The sequence below is a fragment of the Semicossyphus pulcher genome, unplaced genomic scaffold, assembly GCF_022749685.1.
Source record: "Semicossyphus pulcher isolate SPU_LCO1_2020_fin unplaced genomic scaffold, fSemPul1.0.p SCAF_18, whole genome shotgun sequence".
In the NCBI taxonomy this organism is placed as follows: domain Eukaryota; kingdom Metazoa; phylum Chordata; class Actinopteri; order Labriformes; family Labridae; genus Semicossyphus; species Semicossyphus pulcher.
Genome location: NW_027211691.1, coordinates 13,920,259 through 13,945,847, shown reverse-complemented (window position 1 = coordinate 13,945,847; position 25,589 = coordinate 13,920,259). Strand labels below are relative to the sequence as shown.

Sequence of the window (25,589 nt, the reverse complement as noted above, 5' to 3'; positions counted from 1 at the left end):
AACTTACCCAAATTGCATTTTAATGATATATAAGATTTACATTATTCAATCTTTAAAATCTGTCAAATTAATAAAAACATAGTGTAATGCATTTTTCATATCTTTGCATGAAAAGATTAGAGAAACTTCTGTTTTCTATCTATGATAGCGTTGATTACCACCAGCAGTGCGGCAGTTCAAGAGATTGGAGATTGGCACAGGCATTTGCCATCAGTGTGTGAAAGTGGCATGTAGTGTAAAAGTGCTTTGAGTGGTCAGAAGACTAAAAAAGCTCTAGTCCATTTACAATTGTGAATATGTATGTTTAGATATATATTTATTTATGTGCATGTAATGTGTGTGTGTGTCCACTAGGTGCTGCTGCTGCAGAGTAAATCAAACTGCTCTGTGGCAGATAAAGGAAATACATTCTGATGAACAGCAACAGTGTAGACCTGTGAAGGTACATGTCTTTTTTCTCAATTCTACACTTTTCATTTCATTTTCATATTTCAAAGGATGAATGAATCTGTTAGCCTCTAGAAACACAAAGATTCTTCTGTCACAGCCCGGCTCTTAGACTGCGACAAAAACGGGAAACACATGGGTATACTAATCAAAGAATTAATTTATTTACAACATAAATAATCAAAACCAACAAAAACATATAGATATGAATAATCTGTAAAGTCAGTCGTGTGGGGTGTGGATGGGTGTAAATGTGTTGCATGGATGTTGTTGTGTAAAAACAAAGAAGAACAAACAAAAGAGCAACGCAGAGGTGTGTGGTGATAGGAGGTCTGCCCAGAGACTGGCTGCTGCTGCTGCTCTGGCTTAAATACATGAGACACACCAGGCCCAGGTGTGTCCCATTCACCTGATTAGCCTGCCACCAGGTCTGCAGTCCTGGAGACAGAGAGCAAAACAGCAGTAGAGCCTACCAAGTGGAGGGGCCGTGACACTTCTGTAAACTAATTTAGAATAATGGAGCTTTTCTCTGTTAAAATATTAAAAGTATAATATGGATTTTAAACAAACAAGAAGGATGTCATTACAACCCATGAAGTTACAGAAAGACAAAATTCCACAGGAGAGCACCACTTTCTGGCCCATTATTGAACCATTATTCAAACCATAGGCCAAAGTGTGACCGCTGCTTAGACCAGGGTTCTATCTGCTGTCGAACATCTGCTGTCACATGGTTTCTTTCATCGGGGGCCGTGTGGACAGAGCCGGGGTCCACCCAGTCAGGTTACAGGCTAAAGCAAATACAAGATCCTGAGAGGACAGAACACCGACGTCAGAGCCTCCCATTGTAAACACTATCCAGGTCTTTTGCACTTTATCTTCCTATCATCATGCCAACATGCTCTGTGTTTTGCCAACTTAAGTATTTAACAGGTAAACGCATGATCTCTTTATCACACTAGAAGACTATGTGTAGTATCATACAGTGCAACACTATAATACATCACTAATCAGGCATAAGGTATGATTGGACACTGGATACAAAGTGCAAAGGGCGCACTTGTTTACAGTGCGAGTGCCATTATTTGTTGATTCGTTTATTTGATTAAGTGTTTAAACTGCAGAGCAGTGTGCTTTCAGTGCAGAGAGGCTGTTGAGAAATATTGGGGACAAAGGTCATGAGTCTGAAATTAAGTGGAAGAGAAGGGGGGAGGTAGACAGAAAATGTTTGCGACCATGTCAATAAATTATCTCTTTGTACAGCGTATCTCAATACAAACTTAATTACACAATGGAAATGGCAGTACTTTTTAACATACTGTATGTTTAGTGTGTATCTTTGTATCTTTATTTACATTATGACTCTTTTATATTTAATATTTACTCTAAGGTCGCAATCTCTGCTTTTTCCTTTCTTCTGAAACACAGCAAGGAAATGCAATTAATATCCCAAATTAAGACCTCAATGGTCAAAGCAAGCCACAGTCTTACTTATTAAAGCTTGTACTGCGCATCTGCAACTCACCCATTGTATCAATTTATCCAAATTAAATGCATTTTGGATTTATCATCTCCTGGCATTGACTGGCATTTTAACCACAGTTTTTGGTGCACCATGGAGCTTTTGAGATATCAAAAGCTTTTAAAGAGGAAATTGTCCAGCATTACTCCTTTAAGTTTCTTGCAAATCAGTGTTCTTGCACGAAGGAAATCATCGCCTGTCCACTGAGCCTTTTACAAACATCATCAAGTTGCTTAATTAATCTGATCCTAGATATAGAAATAATGACTCTGAAATCAATCGTCCACCTTTTTCTTTTTTTCCAGTACAAGCAGGGTTTTTTTTTATAGATTATGTAAGCTTAATCCAGCTATAACATTAGAGGAAACCTAAAACTAATGTATTATTGATGAACTTGTAACTCAAAGGTCTCATTAAGGTCAAAACATTAGATTAAGGAGTCCACAGCTTTAAATGGATTCTTTTCCTTTTTGCCAGCTGCTGCATTTCTGAATGTTCCCTTTCATAACCATGGCCTGCGGTTGTGAGATGTACAGCATGTATGCATTCATTCATAGTCAGTGTGTGTGTGTGTGTGTGTTAGTGTGAGTGTGTTGTCCATCTGTTTGGTTGGCTGCTGACTCTGCAGGCCCTATCAGAGAACACGAGACAGGAGGGCTGAAGTTTAACCAGACACGTTGGACTGTTGTACCTCTTTTTATCTCCAATCTACAGTATATTCATCTGTACAACCCCACCCCTTTACTTCCACTCACTCTCACAGCACGTACCAGTGTGCGTGTGTGTGTGTGAGTGTGTGAGACCCCTTCCCCCTCTATCCAGAGAGAGAAACATTATCAGGAAACTCACTATTTCAAACACAGACACAGACACAGACAATCTTAACTGCCCTGTAGTCAAGTCACGATTTTACTGCACCAAATCACAACAAAGGTTATCTCATGAAAATGGATATATGGAGCAGAGGTCTAGACCTCTAGGTCTAGGTCTTTATAATATTGTTACAGGGACCCAAACAATTCCCATCATGAGCAAGCACTTGACAACAACAGAGAAGAAAAAAATTCTATTTAAGAGGCAAAAACTTTGAACAGAACTAGGCTGGTTGGGTTAAGAGAGAAAGAGTGCCAGACAGAGAGATGGACTGAAACAAGAACAAAAATGACTCTAATAATAAAAGAAATAGGATTAATAATGATAATAAATCTACCAGTGGGAGTCCAATGGGGGAAGTGAAGGGAGAGGGGCTCAGTGCATCATGGGAAGGCTATAACACCATTACTAGTGGCTAGTCCAAGACAAGCCTGACCAAGCAGTAGCTAATGACTTTTTTAAAAAGGAAAGTTTAAATTATTATAAATTCGACTAAAAACTATTTCATACACAAAACAGGCTTAATAATGTTATTGAACTCACAACAATATTGTCCTAACTTTACAACAAACCCCGAAATGGCAACTCTGCGGCCTCCAATGGCAGTGAGAAAGAACTGTTTGAAATTTGATATTCAATCAATCAATCAATCAAATTTTATTTGTATAGCGCCAAATCATAACCAGAGTTATCTCGAGACACTTTACAAAAAGAGCAGGTCTAGACCGACTCTTTGTTATGTTATTATTATTCACTACTGATAAGTTATGTAACATGATGTGAAGAATGTCATTCCTTGATTTACATTTATCTCATGGTGATGGAGGAAGGGAAGATTTCCAAGAGCCAGTTTTGAGTTTGACGTTGATTGTTTTATACTGGTACTTAGTTATAACTTGGTCATTTTGACACTGCCCTTTTTCAAATACAACAAAACCTGGTACCTTGCTACCAGCCAACTCCAGTGCTGTTCAAAGGCTGTTTTGTGCACACACAAAATGACTAGATACAATTGTAATAGTAATGGGAATGTATAAAAATAAATCAAATAAAATACACACTGGGGGATTTACTGAAAAGGAATCATTAAAACATTTTCTAATAGCCCTCATGGATTGCATTTTAGATTTGTCTACTTATGATATCAGATAAAACTTGTTCTGGGTAACATGATTAAGTTTACTGACGAGTTAAAACTTAAAAATGCGTTTCTAATCATTTATGTAAAGCGTCCTTAGGGAAGTAAGCATATACTGTAGTAGTGTTCTGATGGGACCTGAACTTATTTCTTAATATATTTTGTTCTTTTGTATCTATTTTTTGCTTTGAGTCACATTTCTTTTAATGTTTTTAATGCTCTGTTTTTAACTGTGTATAAGCACTTTGAATTGCTTTGTTAATGAATGGTGCTCTATAAATTAACTTGCCTGACTTATTAAAAACACTATAGCAGGTCTACAGCTTAAAGGAAGATTTGCTCGTTAAAGTAAATAAATTGTAAGTAGAATTTAAAAAAAGGTTCCCAAAACAAACAATCATGGATCATACCAAATTGCTACTTATTATAACTTAGTATAAGAATAAATGTAAAAAATGTTTCCATTGCTTTCATTTTGTAACATGAAAAAGCACTTTCCCAGAAGTTTGAAAGGGGTAGTTCTATGTGAACACCTATCTGCAGTATCTGTGTCCCTGGTGAAATCTATTTCCGTACCATCGCTCGTACTTCCGGGTTGTAGTTCCACGCTGCTTCATACCATACAGTCATTGGTTCATATGTCTATGTTTGTACTTCATGTGGTGCAGGAACTCCTGAAACTTGCATCATCCGGGAGGAAAGTAGAACCACTCGTTCCTTCGACCCGGAGGACACAAAATACAACGATGTGGACACAACTTGCGGAGAAGTGAAGCTATTTAATTTTTAAAGCACTTCCTCCTCCTCGTCTCCAAGCCGGCGTTAAGTGTAAAAACTTTACTTTATAGCGCAACAAGCTGTGTGAGGACTTTAAAGACTGTCAGTGAAGTTTGATGTTTTGTAGTCGCAACCAGTTGACCGGTGACATCAAGGTGTATCTGTGCAATTGAACACGTTGAGCAAAGTGCAAGGTCCCCTGTGAGCACAGATATGAGCAGCGACCAGCTGTAGCACACTGCTCCCCATTCCCTCGTCAGCTAACTTAAATGTGCATTTTAACACTATTTATTTTTATAAGCTAGCTGTATTTTTGCACCGACGATGTCGTGCCTTTTGCTAGGAGTCATACGAAGGTGAGTAATTGTGACGTTTTGTGTGTATTTTTGCGGTTAAACCGTGTTTTATCTTCGTGAACAATACATTGCTTTGTACTTAAGCTAAAGTTTAGAAAGTATGCTAAGAACACGCGAAATTGCTAAATATTTTTTCAGTCTAAGCTAAGTTAGACTGACAAACATGTAATTTAGCCTTTTTAGACACTTATTGTGAACAACTTTTTGTCCCGTCTATTTGATACGAATCTTTTGGTTAAACGTCCTCTGCTTTTTCTGAAGCAGATAAGATGTTTTTCACGCACAATGGGCTGAAACACAAATACATTTTGACCACTTCAAACAAAATGTGTTAAAAACAAATAATTTATTGTTACTTTTCAATGAGATAAAACATGTTGCACTAACTTAACATTCAACCAGTAGTTTAGTAGTCAAGCAGATGTTTTTTTAGGAGCTACAGTGACTATAGAATGTCAAATCTTATTTTTGAATCCTGATCCTAAACTCAGGCTGCTAGACTTGTCAGACTTGATCTCAGAGTCTGATCAGATGACATTTTCTTTTAATTGTCTCTGTAGATTAATCATGTGACAGTAGCAGGCCTATGTGATTTCTTTTATAAAGGGCCATCTTTCTGCATTCCTTCTCCTCAATACTTTTGTCCCTCCAGGCTTTGTGATGACTCCACATCACACAGAGACCCTGGAGCCTATGTGAGCACTCCATGGCATTGTGTGTTTGCTTTTCATTTTGTCATTTAGGAAGCATGTGAGTGACTGACACTTTGCTAGGGGCATGTGAGTTAGTGCGAGGGAGGTACCATGTTCTTGTGCATCTTGTTTGTATTTCTGCTTGAGAGATTGTAAACGTCTGGAGTCATCGCTCCTCTGTTTGCCTGCACATCCTGGAGCATGTTCTGTGTATTTTTCCTTGTGTACTCGCTGTTCCATTTGTGACGATAATGTATGCAACACATGTGCCTGTTTAAAGTAATACTCAAGCTCGTCTCTGCTTCATATGTAGACTCTCCCCTAAAGAAACTATAGACCAGGAGCTATATAAAGGGGTGTTGTAGGCGTGTCTGGCTGTGGTGTGTGAGGATTGGCTTGCTGTATTTGGGGTGTGTTGGGAGGAAAAGCTAGAAGCTAGGCACAGGCAGTCAAATTGACACCATATTGGTTTAATCTGCTCTTCAACAATCAGGATTGGATTGGAAGCAGGCTTGTCCTCATCAGGTTCGGGGGATGGGGTGTGGAATGGGGAGGCAGAGACAAAGCTATGAAAGGATGAAAGACTGCGTGGGTAACTGGGAGTAAAGGTCATCAGAGTCCATATAGCACTTTTAAAGGAAAGGAGGAACAAGGTTGTTCATCCCATACTTCTCATTTTTTCTGTCTTAATTAAATCACTAGCTAGCGTCCTTTCATTAATTTCTAGCTCAGTCCAGCTCCCTTATTTCCCGTTCACTAATCACATTAGAGATAATATTCTGCATCACTCAAATGGTTGAAGTAATTTGCGGCGTGATAGATTCAATGATTGGAAGCATAGGTAGGACAAATTGATTTACTTTGCGGTGGAAAGAGAATGTAGGGCTGCTTTAAGTAGACTGGTTCAACTAATGCGGCAGATGAGAATAATAGTGTTTAAAACATTTTTGGTCTTCTGTGGCTAAAACTTAATTTAGCGTCCACTATTTAGCCGTTCACTGCACAATTTGCAAATGTCTGGAAGCTTTCACTTAGAGTTGTGTTTCCATGGTTCAACGAGTGCAGACCAAATTTGCACTAGAAGATACAACCAGTAAGAGCCACCAAACGGAAGGTATTTCCTTTCAGGCTGCACACCTCAAAAGCAGTTGATGCTAGATGGACTGTACATTATATAGCGCTTTTTTAGTCTTTGCTCACCGTCACATTCACAATCACATTCATACCCGATGGCTATGCCACAGGGAGCAATTTAAAGGTGCAGTGTCTTGCCCAATGACCACTGAGCCACAGCCGCCCCCAATTGTGAAACTCTGGGCAGACTTGTGTGCATTGTTTCTTCAATATAGGTCAGGGTACATGGAAACCAACACCAAAGGATGCAGACTGAGTCAGTGAGTGACTATAGTGGACAAGAGGGTTAAGTACACAGCAACCAGGTGATGGTAAAGGCTGAGTTATGGTCTATACTCAACGCCAATCTAGCTGCTGTCTAATTAGGGAGTTAGATACAGTTGTTTCCATAGAATGAGTTGCAGAAAGTTTTTTAAACCGTTTTTTCTACCAGGCTATAAACAGATTTTTTTTTTCTTGCTGTAGAGTTTTTTAAGGACAGCCTCAAGAAAGGCTATGTTTTAGCACTTCTGCATTGGCTTAATTTCTTTCCTAATAAGATAAGTCTATAAATAGCATGTAACATTCACCATCTTTTGGCCTGTAACTAGCCTGTGAGATGACACCCAGTGCTAAACGTGCCCAAAAGGACTTGGCAATACTCACTCCTGCTTATGCAGGTCTTTACTTGGATATGTGTGGCATACTTCATGACTACTACCTGAGCTACAGCTATCTCCAAACTGTAGGTGTTATATCCAATACTAGTTCTGTGTGATCATTCAAAAATGATTATGTAGCATTTAGTCTGTGTGTTGATACGTGCTGAGTCTGCTTTTCAGCACTAAATGGAGTCGGTTCATGATTTATTTCTCCCACAACAGTAGTTAAACATTTGGCATGTTAGAGATCATCTGTTCAGAGGGTGTTTGAACCCTGGGGCTGGCATTGGACTGTTCTTAGCCCTTTGTCCTCTCACTGTCGAGTTGTCTTCTTTCCAACTGTCTGAAGCGTGTGTGTGTGTGTGTGTCTTTGTGTACTTGTATAATGACATACTTGGTGCAGCAAATTGGGAGCTGCATGCTTGCAAACTGTCTCAATCTTCACCTAAATAGAAGAGTGTAATTGATATTGCCATATTAGTCTCTGGTTTTCCACTGTAGGAATACTGTGGGTCTATTTCTGGTTGGAACTAGATTTCGAGCACAAAGGCAGAAATCTGTACAAGTTCCTCTTGGCCTCTTGTTTTAGGCTACAGGGTTATGAATGTCACATTTTTTAAAGAGGTCATCTGGGGGCATTCGCACTGTCCACCGACAGGCATAAACCACATAGACATTGTCTATTCCATTGTTAGACCATTGGTGGGCATAGATGTGGTACACACCCTGGCTTGTGTTTTAACAGCAGTCTCTGTTGCTTGTGTTGTTTTAATCTCATGCCTCTCACAAACAATAGGCCGTCCCCCTGCATGCCTCCCGGGGCATTATCAGTGCTGTTACAAAAAGTGTTTGTGCCCTCCCCCACTTGCTTTTCCATAGCAGTTAAGACCCTATCTGATTTCATTGGTATAACTGGACTGGCAGTTAAAGGCTTAATGTGTGACATTTCACACATTAATATATCCAAAACCAAGTATAACCTATGTAAATATTTCCTCAAAAAATTCCTTAAAAGCGACTGAAGTCAAATTCCCTCTGTGTTTGTTGTTCTCAGCTCTGTGTTTACATGGACGGGACGGTTCTGCGTTTCATGGGAGTTCATGTACACATACTAGAGTAACTTTAGGGACAATAGCTAACTCACTGTTTATTTGATTGTTACGCTTGCTTGCTTAGTGTTCTGTAGCGGTATCATATCACAGTCATTCTGTGTAATTAACCATGCTAGCGGGGTGCTGTAGCAACATGCATTGTAAACTGAAGTGTGCTAACATTAGCCCGTAGCAGTACAATGCCGGCGGTGGTCTATTGCAGCTCGAACTGTAACATGTTTGCTCTGTTATAATATATTAGAGCATAACACTTAGAAATGTCTTCGAAACGGTGCAGTAAAATAGGCCGGGCAGAAAAAAGTAGCAGGTTGTTGGTTGGGGGAGGTGGCCGCTGTATGGCGTATGTTTTGGTTTCATGCTGGTTCCCAAGTCTACTGGGCATAAAAGTTGCATATTAAGCCTTTAAAGCTTTGATCTTATCTCCTCACACTTCATAGAGTGTTTGAAAAGTTCTATAACTCATTGTAAATTGAAGCCAGTGTGTAACCTCAACAATGTATAATAGTAAAATGAAAAGTGGCGTCTGTTGAGATGAGATTAAAAGTATTGTATAGGCTACTACGACTAGAATAATGTAGACTGGTAGACTAAGTTAGTATGTATCCCTATTAGGGAGGAATATGAATTTTCGCACAGGAAAATGCCAATGGAAAGTAGACCCTAGATGTGTCAGTCATATCTACTTACATAGAGTTACTATCAACACAACTACAAGACATTTTAAATGTAAATTGTCTCACCGAACACCTAAACAAATCAAGTGTTTACTGCCTCAATAGCAGCTCACATATTTAGATTGGAATCCTCTGGGCATCCAAAAATGGTTGTCTCTGGGGGAAAAGCTGGACAAATCCAAGAAATGCTTTTGTTCATCGACTTGACACAAGTTACTGTATGTTCAGTAAGTTTAGTTTTTGTTGTCTCTCTAAGAAAGTACGCTTTTAAAAAACAAAGTTCATCACTCAGATGCCTGTTCTCTTTCAGACATGGGGGTGTTGGAGCAACCGTTGGGATTCGGTCCCTGGCCTCCATCCCCTCGCTGCCCCCTGCGGTAGCTGAGTTTGTGAAGGGAGCTGTGGATGAGTGTAAGCCCACCAATGTGCATGTGGTGACGGGGACGCCAGAGGAAACGGCCAACATCCTGGCAGGTCTGGAGAAGGAAGGGATGGTCAAGAGGCTTCCCAAATATGACAACTGGTAAGAGCTTGAATTTGTTCCCCTGGATATACACACAAATGCATACATTCAATGGTGTATGGCTTTAAGGCCACTAAGACCTATTCATTAATTCTCTTCTATAAATCCTCAGTTTTTTCTGATCATACTGAATCCTGCTCTCTTTTTCAGTTGGTTGGCACGTACAGACCCCAAGGATGTTGCTCGGGTGGAAAGCAAGACTGTGATCGTGACCAAGAAGCAGAGGGACACCATCCCTATCCCTGCTGGAGGGGTGAAGAGCCAGCTGGGCAGCTGGATGAGTGAGTCTGACTGGCAGAAAGCTAGAGAGGAGCGTTTCCCTGGCTGCATGGCAGGTGAGTGGCCGATTGATAGGAAATGCAATGTTCGCCCCTTGTTGTCGGGGAACATGTTATTAGCTTCCCTTTGAAGATGTGAACGTTTTAAATAGACATATTAAAATCTGAACCAGAATAAAATAAGATGATTTGTCTTGAAAGAGTTACAGTGACAACAAGCTGAAAGCAGCATATAGTGCCCTCTGTAGTTGAATGTTTAAAGCTTGTGTCACTTATAACCACACCCAGCAGTGATGTCATAGGGTCCTGGAGTTCACAGGTAATTTACTGCAGTAAGGTGGAGAGCTAGAGGTCAGCAAAGACGAGATTTGTTGTGATGAAAGTGTCATAAACACTTTGATTGAACATGGATGCTTCCAATATCAGAAGTCCCAACAGTTTATTACTTACTTATGCTTCCTCCTGTCCTTGCATCATTGTATTACCTCCTCCTCCTGCAACTCTGTGACGGTTCCCCTCCACCGTCATGAAGAAAAGGAGTGAGGAGGAGGCTTTTAAAGGATAAGTGTGGAGATGAACTCTACAGTACTAATCCCTTTTTCACAAGTTTATTCACGCTATGCGGATTTCTAAAAATTATTACATGGTTATATTTAATGCCGCATCACTTTAGAATCTATACGATATTTAAATTACAAAGTGCCCTGACATCACACAAAGCAGCATTACAATAAAATCAACAAACACAAGCCGCATGGTGTGTAATTGTGCAGATAGAGATTATGCAATTAAATAAATTAGCTATAAGTTTGGAAAACAAATAACACTCATCTGTACATGAATTTGAAGGAATATTGAATCTTTAAGATCACCAACAGAAATATTATATAAAACATTTACCCTTATAACTGAATAAAGTTCTGACCAGTCCATCCGTCTGTCCATAAAGGCTTTCTATACAGCTGTGCAGCATGTCATTAGCTACTGAGGTGACTTCAGAATGATGCAATTGCACCAAGGATTTCTCAGTTGGCTGGTTCAGCTCCTTCATTCTTGCGCCTCTCTCTTGCATCTCTCTTTCAAAGACCGAGTGGGAGGAGCTACAGTGTGTCTGCTAGGAGTTAATTAATTGATCGCAATTACTCGCATATATCATTGATCACATGTAGACTTCCACACTCTAATTGTACTCTTTTGCATATGATTGTGTGCGGACAGAAGCGGACATCTCCGTCGTTTAATTGCAACTTCAGGACACGTTATAGAAATCTGAAGCAGCGGCGGCGGCAATAAAAATGTATGTAGCTGAAACATTGTGCTAATACACGAGGAAGGGAAGCGAGGAGACATTTTATCATAATGAAAAGTATCCTGTAAAATAGTTAAAATCAACCTGATTTATATTGTAAAAGGTGGACAGCTTAGTTAACTCCTGCATTTTTGTACGTTCCTCGGCCAACTGGAGAGTATCAGGAAACGTGACTGAAATTTGTGCTGTGTTGTCTGTGCCTTTTCTCCTGCAAGGGACTGGCATGTAAAAAACATTGCTCTGTAGCTCTAACAATTGTCTATGACATATATCAATGGTGAAACAATGTTGCATGTAGCAGAAAAACCAACAGAATTAATGTGTTTTATTTTTTTTTTGTCCTCTCTGCAGGTCGCACCATGTATGTGATACCCTTCAGTATGGGTCCTGTTGGCTCGAGTCTTACTAAATATGGTGTCCAGGTAATGACAGTGCTACTCTGAACACTTGATACTATGCTGTAAAGCAATAAACCTGCCAGATGTACTTTACAACACTTTGCTGTAATCTGTTTTCATTTATTATAGTTGTTTATTGCGAAGTACTGTGTGCTCTAATCAACTGCTTTGTGACAGTTTGTAAATAAACTAGGGCTGTCAATTGATTAAAATATTTAATCGCAATTAATTGCATGGTTGTCCATAGTTAACTCATGATTAATCGCAAATTAAATATTTTCTCTCCCAATTCAGTTCTCACAGCACGTGAGCCGCGTGTGCACGAGGGACATTATTAATGACTTAGCGATCAAAACGATCCATCGATCGTTACCGAATGACATCTGCACCTTTTTATAAGCTTTATTAACAGTGCCAATCAATGCATTTACAATAGGGACATACGGTGATACACGGTAGGAATGTTTACATTGCGCAGAACTGCATATGATTGTGTGCGGACAGAGAGCGTCCTGATGTCCTGTGACTCGTGTCACTGTTTCAGTGCGCTTCCTCAACAAGGAGAGCGGGCGAACGACTGGCAAAATAGCAGAAACACTGCCGGTGGTAACTCGGTTCAAATCGACAGTAAAAACGGTCTTGTCCAGAGAACCATCTAGCAGGGCTTTGAGGCTGAATTTGTCATTTAAAAGACCCTTTTCTTTATCCATTTCTGCTCACGTTTGTTTCTGCATGCTATCCACAACATTGCAGCTGCATCGCTTCCTGATTTCTCAAACTACGGGGCGGGCGGAGGGTCAGAATAATAGAACGCGTGTGCGTTAAAATAATTAGTGGTGTTAAAGGGAATGTAACCTTGACAGCCCTAAAATAAACATTTTGTTTTCCTTCCAGGTGACTGACTCGCCATATGTTGTTGCCAGTATGGGGATCATGACGCGCATGGGCACTCCTGTCCTGAATAAACTGGCTGAAGGAACAGAGTTTGTCCGCTGTCAGCATTCTTTGGGAAGACCTTTACCACTTAAAGGTACAAAATCCAAGAGCCTGACACAAGTTGTGTGACTGCTTTGTAATGTCCAAAAAGCTAACATGTTCCCTCTCTCTCTCTGGCCCTACTCTGGTTATACATTATACATCTCTTTATCATCCAACCCCATCTCCCTTCTGTCATCTCTGGCTCTTAACTTGTCTTCTACATTATTTGCGTCATCATCCCTATTCCATTTCACCAACTCTAACTATCCCTCTCATTATACTCTGTCTGTGTCCTCTCTAGCACCGTTGGTAAACTCTTGGCCCTGTAACCCAGAGAAAGTGCTGATATCTCACCTGCCGGACATGAGGCAGATCATGTCCTTCGGCAGTGGCTATGGAGGAAACTCTCTCCTGGGGAAGAAGTGCTTTGCCCTCCGCATCGCCTCCCGCATCGCCAAGGATGAGGGTTGGCTGGCTGAACACATGCTGGTGAGTGTGTGATGATGTCCTGAATGCTTGATACATAATTCTTGATGGTAAAACTTGCAAGATGTTTATTTCTTGCTCTTAAAACTTAAGGTAAATGTTTCGTGTATCTAGTGTAGACTATTGTAGTGGTCCTTCTTTTATTAGTGTTGGTCAAAAGGTTGAGTAAAAATTATAGAATGATTAATAAACATTTTTATTGCCCACTCCTTTTCTTTAGATCCTGGGTATCACTAACCCTCAGGGAGTGAAGCGTTACGTAGCAGCGGCCTTCCCTAGCGCCTGTGGTAAAACCAACTTAGCCATGATGAAACCATCTCTGCCAGGCTGGAAGGTTGAGTGTGTAGGCGATGACATTGCATGGATGAAATTTGACAGCCAAGGTGAGAGGGAGGAGGAGAAGGTTCACACACATGGAATACTTTTTTCATCCATCGGTATCTTAGCAAATCCTAATTTGTTTGTATGATGATTCCGTCTCTGCAGGTAAACTGAGAGCCATCAACCCAGAGAACGGCTTTTTTGGCGTGGCTCCCGGCACCTCAGACAAGACCAACCCCTATGCCATGGCCACCATTGCCAAAAACACTGTGTTCACAAATGTTGGCGAGACCAGCGATGGAGGAGTGTGGTGGGAGGGCCTTGACCTCCCTGCAGCCGGGGTCACCCTCACAGACTGGCACGGCAAAACCTGGAAAAAAGGTAACATCAACCTGGCATTCCAGGCTATATAAAAACAATATAGCCTATAGACTGACAGGCAGGCACTAAACAGTAGTTTTACTGATGTGATTTCAGAGCAGGTTAGTTTTATGTTAAACTTGAAGAATTAGTCACGCTAATCCCCTTCACAACAGACTGTGAATACATCAATCTAACATAAGGAATAAAAGTAACACCCACTGAGTTTTCAGTGCCATCTACAGGTTTGCCAAAACAATGTGTTTCATTTAGTGACCTAAAGATCAGACTAAATATTATCTATGATATTTATATTTGGATGTTCATCGATTGTAAAATAACTATTGTTTCCTCTCTGTTAAAAGGAAACTCGACTCCGTGTGCCCACCCCAATTCCCGCTTCTGTGCTCCAGCGGCTCAGTGTCCTATCATTGACCCCCATTGGGAGAGTGAGGAGGGCGTCCCCATTGATGCCATTATTTTCGGTGGCAGAAGGCCAGAAGGTTGGTGCTCATCTCATTCAATAAGTGTTGAAAAAAGCATTTTCACATGATTTCACATTTTAAACATGTAGTTTTTAGTCATCAGTGGTGTGACTGGCAAAGAGGGAAGGAAGATTAAAAAGGTGAAGTTACCTTGTTATAAAGCAACCAGAAAAGGAAGTCTACAAATATCATGTCTGAGACAGATAAAGGCAAGATATATTATAAACAATTAATTAGGGAAACGGAAAAGGCCTTTTTTTTAATAGAGGAACGGAGGAAAGATATTTTGCAAGTAGTTTCTATAAAGTTTAAGCGATATTACAGTCATGACTGCCATTTCCTTCCACTATTGTATGTTTAATTCAGTACTATCTTATCTTCTTTGAAGGGGCCGTTTCATTTTAATGGATATTCACACATTTTGTATGGGTTTCACATTTTTGGGTAAAAACTCCATAATTCCGTGTTTTTCCAGAATTCCAGAATAGTTTTTATAAAGGTAGCCTCTGAAATAGGCCGTTCATAACAGCTGCAGGTTTCTACGTAGAACCTTGCTTTCACTGAAATCGACCAATCATCATTCACCTCAGGCTGCCTTCTTCACTAGCTTGTTGTCAAGTTGTTGTCAAGATTTCCTCCTGCCAATTCGGGCTCGTACATATAAGGCCGAATAACCGATCCTAGAGCAGCCATGTTTTCTACAACTTCGGAGTGACTGTGCAGTGCGGCCGCTTCCTCACGTGGGATCGCACACGTCGGGGAGGGGCTGTGCTGTCACTCCAAATACTGTCATGGTCAAACCTTTCAATGGCAAAACGACTTGTTCGTTTCAGAAAGACGGAGAGGCTCTGAAGAATAATTAAATTAAAATATGTATATACTTTTAAAAATTAAACAAACTTATCCAATATGATTCAATTAGAATAATAGAAGATTGATGGCATAGCTAAAATATGTCCCCTTTAACATATTACATGTTTGAGTCATTACACCTACAATCTTTATTACATATTGACATGGGGTGTCAACACTTACAACACAAAACTAAGTGTGCAAGAAAATGATAGCATGCTTATGTTTCAGGAGTCCCTCTGGTTTACGAGTCCTTAAACTGGCAGCATGGAGTCTTTGTTGGAGCAGCAATGAGGTCGGAAGCCACAGCAGCTGCTGAGCATCAAGGTACAACCTCACACACATTATTTTCCTGTAGTCTAAATCCTTTACATATATTAGTGCTGATTTACAGATCTGAAAACAGACCTGTTTAAGACATTTTTATGATAATGGGGTGGTAAGGAAGTGACTATTACTACATCTAAAGTGTTTCATATTTCCTTCAGGAAAGGTGATCATGCATGACCCCTTTGCCATGCGCCCGTTCTTCGGTTACAACTTTGGCGACTACCTCGCTCACTGGCTGAGCATGGAGAGCCGAAAGGCCCCCACTCATCTGCCCAAGATCTTCCACGTCAACTGGTTCAGAAAGGACCCTTCCACCGGCTCCTTCCTCTGGCCCGGCTTTGGCGAAAACGCCCGCGTACTGGAGTGGATCTTCAAGCGCTGCAGCCGGGAGAGGGAGGATGAGGCAGCCAAGAAGAGCATTATTGGCTGGCTGCCAGAAGATGGCGCCATCGACACTACAGGTCTGAGCAGCAATGTTGATATGGGTGCTCTGTTTGACGTGCCTGCGCCTTTCTGGCAGAAGGAGACAAAGGAGTTGAGAGCTTACTTCACTCAGCAAGTTGGAGCTGATCTGCCAGCTCAGGTGGAGGCCGAGCTGAAGGCACTGGAGGACAGAGTGCACAATTAAAAACCTACTGACAGGAAGTCCATCAAAAAACAGGGAGGAAGTCTTTAGTAAAACAGGATTCAGATTATTCGGGCGCAATCAGAGTCACTGGCTGAGTTCACATACACTGAGAATTTAGACCTGAACCCGGTCAGTTAGAAAACTGTTTGGGGTTTATTCATAAAAACTGGGATTCTTAATTGTTAATAATTCAGAAAAGCAAGAAAGATGTTATTTCTCTTTGCATGAAAACACAGTCAGTGAGGTTAGAGACGATAATAATCTGAGATGCATTTCCCACCTTTTGATTACTACCTGACAGAGATGCTGCAACACTGAGGGACTGGTGCTGGGTTGGTGGTAGGAGGGAGGTTTGGCTTACAACATGAAGGTTAGATTTCTGTGAAGCTCGAGAAGCACACGTCTCTACCTCTGTTCTTTCACATAACTGGGCATGATACTGAAGCAACATCAACATGGCCCTGTAGTGCCTTTGAGACATTTAACAATACAGTTTCATGGCTGCTAATGTTTACAGGCTGATACCCAAAGATTTTTTTATTTTTGCAAAATTCTGACAAAGAATAGATTAGGTTTTAACATTTTTACTCACAGAAAGATTTAAAATATATTTTAGCGTTAGCTCTTTAATGCACTACTGTCAGAGTCTAATGAAATGCCCCTCATTTTGAGTTAAACTTGGTATTTACATATACATAAACCAGAAGTCCTTTAACTACTCAATATATTGATTTCCCTGAGCCCGAGGATTACTATGCATAATTCATCTTTCCACTTTTGTAATGTTTGTGATTAAATTCTTTGATTTCAGGTGATGTTTACGCACATTATGTAAAAATGTTGGACCAATAAATGCGACTGAGATTATTAGGTATTTTTAGAAGCCAAGGTTTTTATTACTGTGCAATGAATAAATATCTTCAAATACAGAAACTATGTCTCATGTTCATTTTTATAGTAATTAAAATACAAATGAAAATGTGGTTTACAAATTAAGAAAGAAAGTGAATACACAATAGGCACGTAAATGAGACTAAAATGCCTTATTACACATGATAATACTGCAAAACTTTACAGTAAAATTATACATCTAAAATGATTGATAGTCTAGTTTACTATAATTCATTCTCAACAGTCCCTTATAGACGATTCAACTTTCTCTTGCACATATGTGACATGCAGATTACTAAACACAGCAACAAGGTTGGAACACAAATACAAGCTCTGATAATGTGATTAATTATATACTAGATTGTGATTGCTGAATGTCTCCTGTCTTTAATCAAACAAACTCAGCCATGTTATTTTGGTCATAGCATTTTCTAAATAAACATTTAGGCATACCTTTTCCTTGAATTGTTTTTAAAAGTGTATAGTTTCCTGTTTTAGTAATAAACTAACATAAAACATCTTGTGTAAGCAAAGCAAACTGACTGCATATTAGGAAACTAAACTAAATGTGGTGTTAAAACAATACTCATTTTTTCTTCACTTGAGCATAGAGGTCCTCTGGGCTGTCAGCAGTCTGTCTTAAGCTGTTTGTTGCCTCAGACACTTTGACCTCTGCATACAGCGTATCCTGCTGCTGTCCACTGTCCTGCACTGAGACAGAGACGGGTTCAGGTTTACATGCAGAAAAGTTGATCTCTCCGTAGTGGATGTTGTCCTCTGTTATGCTGGCTGACTGTTGAAGAGCCAGCATGCCATCTCTTTGACTCTGAAAAATAAATCAAATACCTTTTCAGGGCATATCTTGAATGCAGGAGTCTTGTTGTTTCCATTAGTGATATTTAATTTGAATGAAGTCCCCCAGGGTTTGATTCTTGGGCCTCTATTATTCAGCCTCTACATGCTCATGCTCATGGTTGCTCTGACTACTTGTTTTCTTCTTACACACTAGTTTTAATTCTAACTTCACACTTGAAAATGAACTAATGCTATGCTAACATATCTGACATTTGGATATTCAGTCAGGACAAAGTTGACGGTATAACCTTTTTTAACTTGATGTGTTATCTTTGTTAAATGTTATTTAGGACTCCCAAGTACTCAAATAACATTTTAATCCAATGCGCCAGCTAGCTGTTCCTTCCAAGTTACTAACGTTACTCTTTTCTCTGAACAGCTAGTATAATCTTTGACTGTTGGTTACACCTGGCAGTCACTTGATGTAAATATTTTATAACAACCTTTTCTCCATTTAAGAAATTGTTAGTTTAGAGCATTATTTTTATGTATTATTTAGACCATATAAACAAGTAAAGTTATGGTAGACTATAACTAGACTAAGTTTGACTTTCTAACTGCTGCTGCACATTCCTCCTTTGCATAAATCTTAACACTGCCTCCAGTTAGCTACAGAATAGAATTTAAAGTTTTGCTCTTTGTTTATAAATCATGTTAAAGTCTGGCCAAAATATCTTTCTGATATGCTTTAAGAATATATCGAGATCCCTTTGACAATAAAGAAACAGCTTCCTCAAGTCAGAACCAAACTTAAGCTGCATTTATCTATAACTTTCTGATTAAATCAAATCTGCTTTATCTTTAGACACTTTCTGAATCAAAACTGAAACGACAAAACAATTGTGTTTGTTTGATAGTTGTGTTAGAGTGATGCTTACAGGCTGTTTTGTCACATTGGTTGTGTTTCCTAATATTTAACCCACCACTAACCGCTAACTTCTTAAATATTGCTGAGTCTAAAGACGGATGCTTTACATATCAGGCCAGAGTCACTGTTGACAGATATACTATAAAATCTCATTACAACACACAGTTCAGCTTATTCTCACCTCAGTCTGTTGAGGAGTTTGATGTTTGGACTTAAACCACCTGGAGGACATTAGAGAGGTCATAATAAGTATACAGTTTCAGGTATAGACTGTTTAAAAAGATGGACGACATGTTAGCTCCTAAAAGGAAAGCCAAAATATTTCCAGCGACCCCTGCTTACTGGCTGCAGTATAGGTCATAAAGCCCGCCTCCTCCATGTTAACAGATGGGACATGAGTGAAACTATAAAATCAAAATACACGATCAATATCACATACGGCTCCTGCAACTGATCTGTTCCAGATTAGCAGAGTAGAGGAGGAACAGCAGCTCCACCCTGAGATCCTTACTGTGCATTCTCTGGCTCCAAAAAACAACACCAGCACTAGATGGCAGTGCCCATCTCGGGGTATTTTGGCTTCAATTTTGTACAATGAGAGCAGATGGAGACGTGTCGACCATCTTTACATACAGTCATTGGTTTCAAGTTTATTAGACCCCCAAAACAAAACAAACAAAGAAATAATAAATAAAAAAAATACTGCAAAATAATAATTAATAATTAATCACGCCAAATCTAGGTTAGAAGCTAGTTGTAGAAGATAGGTAGGTTATACTGACAATAACAAAGAAGCTTTGTCAAACTTGAGTCATGCTAACAGAACAAAGATGTAAAGGTGGAGATTCTGTTGCTGTAGAAACAGAAGATTGCATACTCATACTCATTTCCTTAGGAACGTAGTTTTGCAAAACTTACCAGATAGAGACCGTGAGGCAGATGAGTATGATGACAACAATCCCTCCAAGAGCTAAATCCCAGAGTAGAGAGTTCTCTGTTCCTTAATAAAACAGTACAAGAAACCAACTGACTAAAAAACGTAAAAAAATGTTGCCATTATTTCTATAGAACCGTTTCATACAAATGCTGTAAAAATTACATTATAGTCAAAATATGAACACAATGAACAAGCAAAGCTTCACAGCAGCAGAAACAAGGAAAAGGACGAGATTGCCTCAAAACAGGAGATTCACTACAGTTCTACATTTACCTGCATCATTTAAATTAATCCATGATGACGTCTGATTACCGAGATCATTCAGGGCCACACAGTAATGAACTCCTCCATCAGTCACAGTGAAGCTGTAAAACTCTCCTTCAGATACGATCATGGGTCCATCTTTGCTGATCTTGAACCAGATGAAGCGACTGACAGGAGGCTTTGCTCTGCTGGAGCAGGTCAGGTTCACCTGCTCACCTGCTGACACCAAACCTGATGGACTGATGGACACTGAGGTGTTTTTAGGAGCATCTGAGGAAAAAGAGAGATTAACTTTATTCATTAAAAACAGCTGACATTGCATAAATCATCATGTGCTGACAGGATCCAATAACAAACTCTGGTTGTCTCACATGAAACACTGAGAGTCTTTGTCTCCTCTGCTGTCTTCACATCTTTTCCTTCATTCACAGGATATTTGGCAGAACAGGTGATGTTGTATCCATCATGTTTGTCTGACAGAGTGATGGTCTCCTGGATTTTAGTTGTAAAGTTTCCATCTGTGTTTTCCTCCATGTTGTTGTGAGAGTGTTGTTGGAGATTCCAGGTGAGTTTAGGAGGGGAGTGTGGACAGGGAGTGAAAGCTGAGCAGGTTAAAGTGACAGACGCCTTCTCCTTCAGATCACCTGAGATCTCTATGCTGGGGCTCCGAGGAGAATCTGTGGTTTAAATTAGACATAAGTTTTACACTGAGGCATACATTTAAATTTACTCACTTTGTTCCTGCAGCTGTCACAGACGGCGACACTTCTGTCTTGAAAGTGAACAGTCTAAGTCTGTTCTATTTAGTATTCTTACATTTGACCATTTTAATGTCAAACTGTAACAACAGACTCAGTTTAATATAAACTGATGACAAAGTAAAATAACAATAAAAAGTTTTCTATTCGGACCAAAGAAACTGATTTCACTGTTTATAACAAACAACAACATTATAAAGTGACTGATAAAAACAAATCTCTCTTACCTTCAATTGTTATTTGAAGAGGATCACAAACAGCTGTTGATCTGAATGGCCAGTTTATTATTCTGAAGTAGTATGTGTTTGTATATGTTGTGTTTAAGTTGTAAAACAGAGTGGTGCAGTTTTTCTCTGTCAGGTTTCCAGTGATCTTCATTGGATAGATGTTAACTGTCCCACTGCTGTTATAAATCACATTGTTTAGATTGCTGTCACTTTTAATCCACACTCCAAATGTTTCTCTTGTGCTGATGAAGCCTGTTTCTGGTTCAGCCCTAAAGCTACATGGGATCTGCAAACAAGATCCACTCAGTGCTTTCATCTTCTTCGGTGTCGTAACAAAGAAATGTGACCAATTAGTCCGACAATCAGTCGTAGCATCTGTAAAACCAGACTCATGATTATTATAATGTAGAGCAAAATCTGCACAAAGAAAATGTTGATGATAAACTAAGAGGTAATGTGTTGCATGCTGGTCTTTTTCACTGTGCTGTTAACACATCAGTGTAAAACACTTCACTTTGCAGTCAGAACATGAACAGTTGAAAGTAACTCTGTCTGCTCTTCTTTTCCTGCTTGTTTCTACATAAAGTTCAAACTGTGAACATTAAACATCTTTAAATAAAAGTGAGAGAACAAACAGCTCACCTGAAAGAGAGAAGACACTCAGTAACATGTTGGCTGTCAACATGTTCACACACAGGACTGCAAGGACACCCATCACCTGGATTTGATAATAAGTTACTATTCAATGTCTTAATCAAAGCATCTGTTAAACAAAGCATTTTTCCTTTTGAAGAAATGAAATATGTTTTTTTGTATAGTGTTTCTAAAAAGCAGCTAAATAAAAAGCTCAAACATAAAAAGCAGTAACGTTTGATCTTACCAAACAAGCTGCGAGACGCTAAAGAAGAAAAACAATGTTTTGAAATGTGTGACTTTCAGCAGAACTGCAGCAGACCAGTAACCTCCCTGCTAAGCTGCAGAACTAAAAGGAGTCTTCATCCTTCCTGCTCTCACCCTGTGAATGAGGAAGTTACATTTTGTTGCATCTTCTACTGTAACAGTTTTGGCTTTTTTGGTAGTGACAGAGGCTGCACGAGGGTGCAGTGGTTAGCACTGTTGCCTCACAGCTAGAAGGTTCCTAGTATAAACCCCAGTTCAGACAAAGTGGACCTTTCTGCGTGGAGTTTGCATGTTCCTGTGCATGCCTGGGATCCCTCCAGGTACTCCGGCTTCCTCCCACAGTCCAAAGACATGCTCGTCAGGTTCATTAGTGACTCTAAATTGCCCGTAGGTGTAGGTGTGAGTGTGAAAAGCTGCTGTCAATATGTGCAGAGTAGATAATGTATGGATGGATGGATGGATGGATGGGTAGAGACAGTTAAAGATGGACAGTTAAGGGGGGATAGAGAGAGAATGACGGACAGCAAAGGGACAAGGTTAGAATTGAACTCGGTCCGCTGTGATAAAGACTCAGCTTTAAATGGTACGTGCTCTACCAGATGAGTAACTGGTAGTTTATTTTCATTGTTCAGTAATATAAATATTTAGTTTGTAGCACACACTCATATAGTCATGTATTTAGTGTGAGCCACAGGCCTTATCTTGTCAGTACATATAAAATATATTTTGAAAAAATGAACAACTTCCTCTTTGTACTTAAAGTTCTCAGTATTTTCTCAGCACTCTTCATCAGGTTACTTTCCACCACGTCTCTTTGACTCATTTTGGTTCATTAACCACACAGTGAGAAACCTGAAGCCTTTCACGCTGATGTTTCATTGCACTTACAGCAGCATCTTCAGCATGAGAACGTCAAGTACTGATGGAAACCAGACGAGTCGACTGCATGCTGCAGCTTTTACAGTTGATGTGTCTCACAATGAATGAGAAGTTCTCTTAAAGGACTTTCAGCAAACTGCTGACTGTGTTATAATGTTTGTAATATGTGCACCTGTCAATAAAAGTAGAGATTATTCAACAGATGGATTATATTAATCCTCATGATTATTTACCACAAAAAATACAACCAAATGCATTCAAGGGGAACTTACGAAACATTTTGCAGACTGCTTTCCTCGTCCTGCCGACTCACAAGCTTTTCATATGATGAAATGATAGTGACTGATGAGTTATTCATTAACTCCATGAGAGGAGCAAATAAAAAGACAAATAGCAAATTGTGTGAACAATGACTTTTTCTTTATTATATAATGGAAAACAAACTTTGTAAAAACCCTAAAAAAAGGTTTGTTTTGATGTATCAATAAAACGTTTTCACACTTTCTGCTCCTCCATCATCTCAAATGTCTCATTTCAATCATCCTAATTTCTCTTCTGAAATTAGATATTTTGAATCCAAAGAAAACAGCATGAAGGCAAATAAAGAGAATTACAATAACAAGAACACAAATCAGCACAGACCTACACAGTGTAAAGATGAAGCTGCAGTATATTATATTTGAGTTATCTGCTAAAGAATAAAAACATCTGTCCTATTTACATTCCATCTTTTGTTCATGTCACCAATCTGCTGCAGAGTAATACCATTTAATAATTCAGAATTAGAGGACGAGAAATAGAGAAGTATTCTATTCATGGTGAACATGATGTCGTCCTCTTCTCCTTCATGATGCTTGAATCTCAATGACTCTGTTCACATCGTCTGCTTCTACTGCTTCCTGTGAAAATAACACAACACAGAGGGAGTGGTGTCAGCGCTCGGCTGTGACTTTAATGCAGCTGAAAGAGAAATACCAGCAGCACTGAGAGTTTGTCTCTGTGAACCAATCAGTCAATATAAAGTAAGATCACTTCTCCTTAATGACATTTGGCTCCATTGCATTCTCCTGTCACTAATGTAATGGAGACATGGATATCTAAACATTGTTGTTTCTGAAGGAATTCTTCTGTATGATTATTCAGTGTTAATGACACACACTCAGAAAACGTTGCTCTTTCACAATAAAAGCTTTATTCCTTTATTGTTGAAAGAATGATGAACCTGTCCTCAGCTAGTAGCTCACCTTCTCTGGTTTGTTGCAGCATCTTGATCTAAACCAACTGAAAGAAAGAAGATGGAATTAATAAACAGGAATAAAAGTTTACTTTCAGTGTTTTAAGAACATTGTACAGAGACCAATAAGTCATGAACATATTGTCGGAAAGTTTGTCTCACCACTCAAAGATGATGATTGTACTGCAGAGCATTACAATTCCCAGGATCTTCATTGTGACGCAGACAACAACCCTAAACTCTGGATCACCTGTAACAAGACAGCACGGTCACCTGCTGCTTAATGGAAGGTGTTATGTCTCTGAAAAATCCGTAACTTTAATTCCACCTTTAACTAAAAGTGTAAACTTGTTAATTACATTTATTGTATCACATAATGGTGCAAGAACTTTGTAAAAGTTGCTTTATAGGGTTAAATAAGCAAACAGAAGAGAAAAGAGAGCGTGTTGGATAAAGCAGATTCACTACAGTTCTACATTTACCTGCATCATTTAAATTAATCCATGATGACGTCTGATTACCAAGATCATTCATGGCCACACAGTAATAAACTCCTCCATCAGTCACAGGGAAGCTGTAAAACTCTCCTTCAGATACGTTCATGGGTCCATCTTTGCTGATCTTGAACCAGATGAAGTGACTGACGGGCTTTGCTCTGCTGGAGCAGGTCAGGATCACCTGCTCACCTGCTGACACCAAACCTGATGGACTGATGGACACTGAGGTGTTTTTAGGAGCATCTGAGGAAAAAGAGAGATTAACTTTATTCATTAAAAACAGCTGACATTGCATAAATCATCATGTGCTGACAGGATCCAATAACAAACTCTGGTTGTCTCACATGAAACACTGAGAGTCTTTGTCTCCTCTGCTGTCTTCGGATCTTTTCCTTCATTCACAGGATATTTGGCAGAACAGGTGATGTTGTATCCATCATATTATTATTGCAACATTCGAAAACAATGACAAATACTCTGATCACTTTGCTTTGCTTCAGTCCCCCCAACACACCTGCACCTCTGCTTTCTGCACAGCTTCTGGCCCCGCCCCCTCTTTCTGTCTGTCTCTGTCTGCTTTGTTGACTGTCTTCATCAGCAGTCTGTTTAATTAAGTCACAAAAGTTAAATATTTTCTCTCCCAATTCAGTTCTCACAGCACGTGAGCCGCGTGTGCACGAGGGACATTATTAATGACTTAGCGATCAAAACGATCCATCGATCGTTACCGAATGACATCTGCACCTTTTTATAAGCTTTATTAACAGTGCCAATCAATGCATTTACAATAGGGACATACGGTGATACACGGTAGGAATGTTTACATTGCGCAGAACTGCATATGATTGTGTGCGGACAGAGAGCGTCCTGATGTCCTGTGACTCATGTCACTGTTTCAGTGCGCTTCCTCAACAAGGAGAGCGGGCGAACAACTGGCAAAATAGCAGAAACACTGCCGGTGGTAA

General features: G+C 39.6%; 2 protein-coding genes and 1 long non-coding RNA gene across 3 annotated transcripts; 1 reads left to right on the top strand and 2 right to left on the bottom strand.

Annotated features, from left to right (window-relative positions):
* The first annotated feature begins 4,676 nt into the window (after positions 1–4,676).
* On the top strand, positions 4,677–17,239 carry LOC138595617 (phosphoenolpyruvate carboxykinase, cytosolic [GTP]-like). Its single transcript, XM_069666949.1, has 11 exons — positions 4,677–5,113; positions 9,677–9,889; positions 10,040–10,224; positions 11,828–11,898; positions 12,769–12,904; positions 13,154–13,341; positions 13,559–13,721; positions 13,825–14,040; positions 14,385–14,522; positions 15,588–15,683; positions 15,845–17,239. Exons 1-11 carry the CDS (start codon positions 5,082–5,084, stop codon positions 16,312–16,314), a joined length of 1,908 nt encoding a protein of 635 aa, XP_069523050.1. The 5' UTR covers positions 4,677–5,081; the 3' UTR covers positions 16,315–17,239.
* A 2,864-nt stretch (positions 17,240–20,103) lies between these two features.
* On the bottom strand, positions 20,104–21,784 carry LOC138596265 (sialoadhesin-like). The gene is made up of 4 exons (XM_069667891.1): positions 21,757–21,784; positions 21,115–21,489; positions 20,501–20,806; positions 20,104–20,399 (listed from the first exon to the last, which is right to left on the bottom strand). Exons 1-4 carry the CDS (start codon positions 21,782–21,784, stop codon positions 20,104–20,106), a joined length of 1,005 nt encoding a protein of 334 aa, XP_069523992.1.
* Positions 21,785–23,291: 1,507 nt separating this feature from the next.
* LOC138595635 (uncharacterized) lies at positions 23,292–24,279 on the bottom strand. The gene is made up of 2 exons (XR_011308556.1): positions 24,138–24,279; positions 23,292–23,792 (listed from the first exon to the last, which is right to left on the bottom strand). It is a non-coding gene; the product is annotated as an uncharacterized lncRNA (long non-coding RNA).
* Between the last annotated feature and the right edge of the window lie 1,310 nt (positions 24,280–25,589).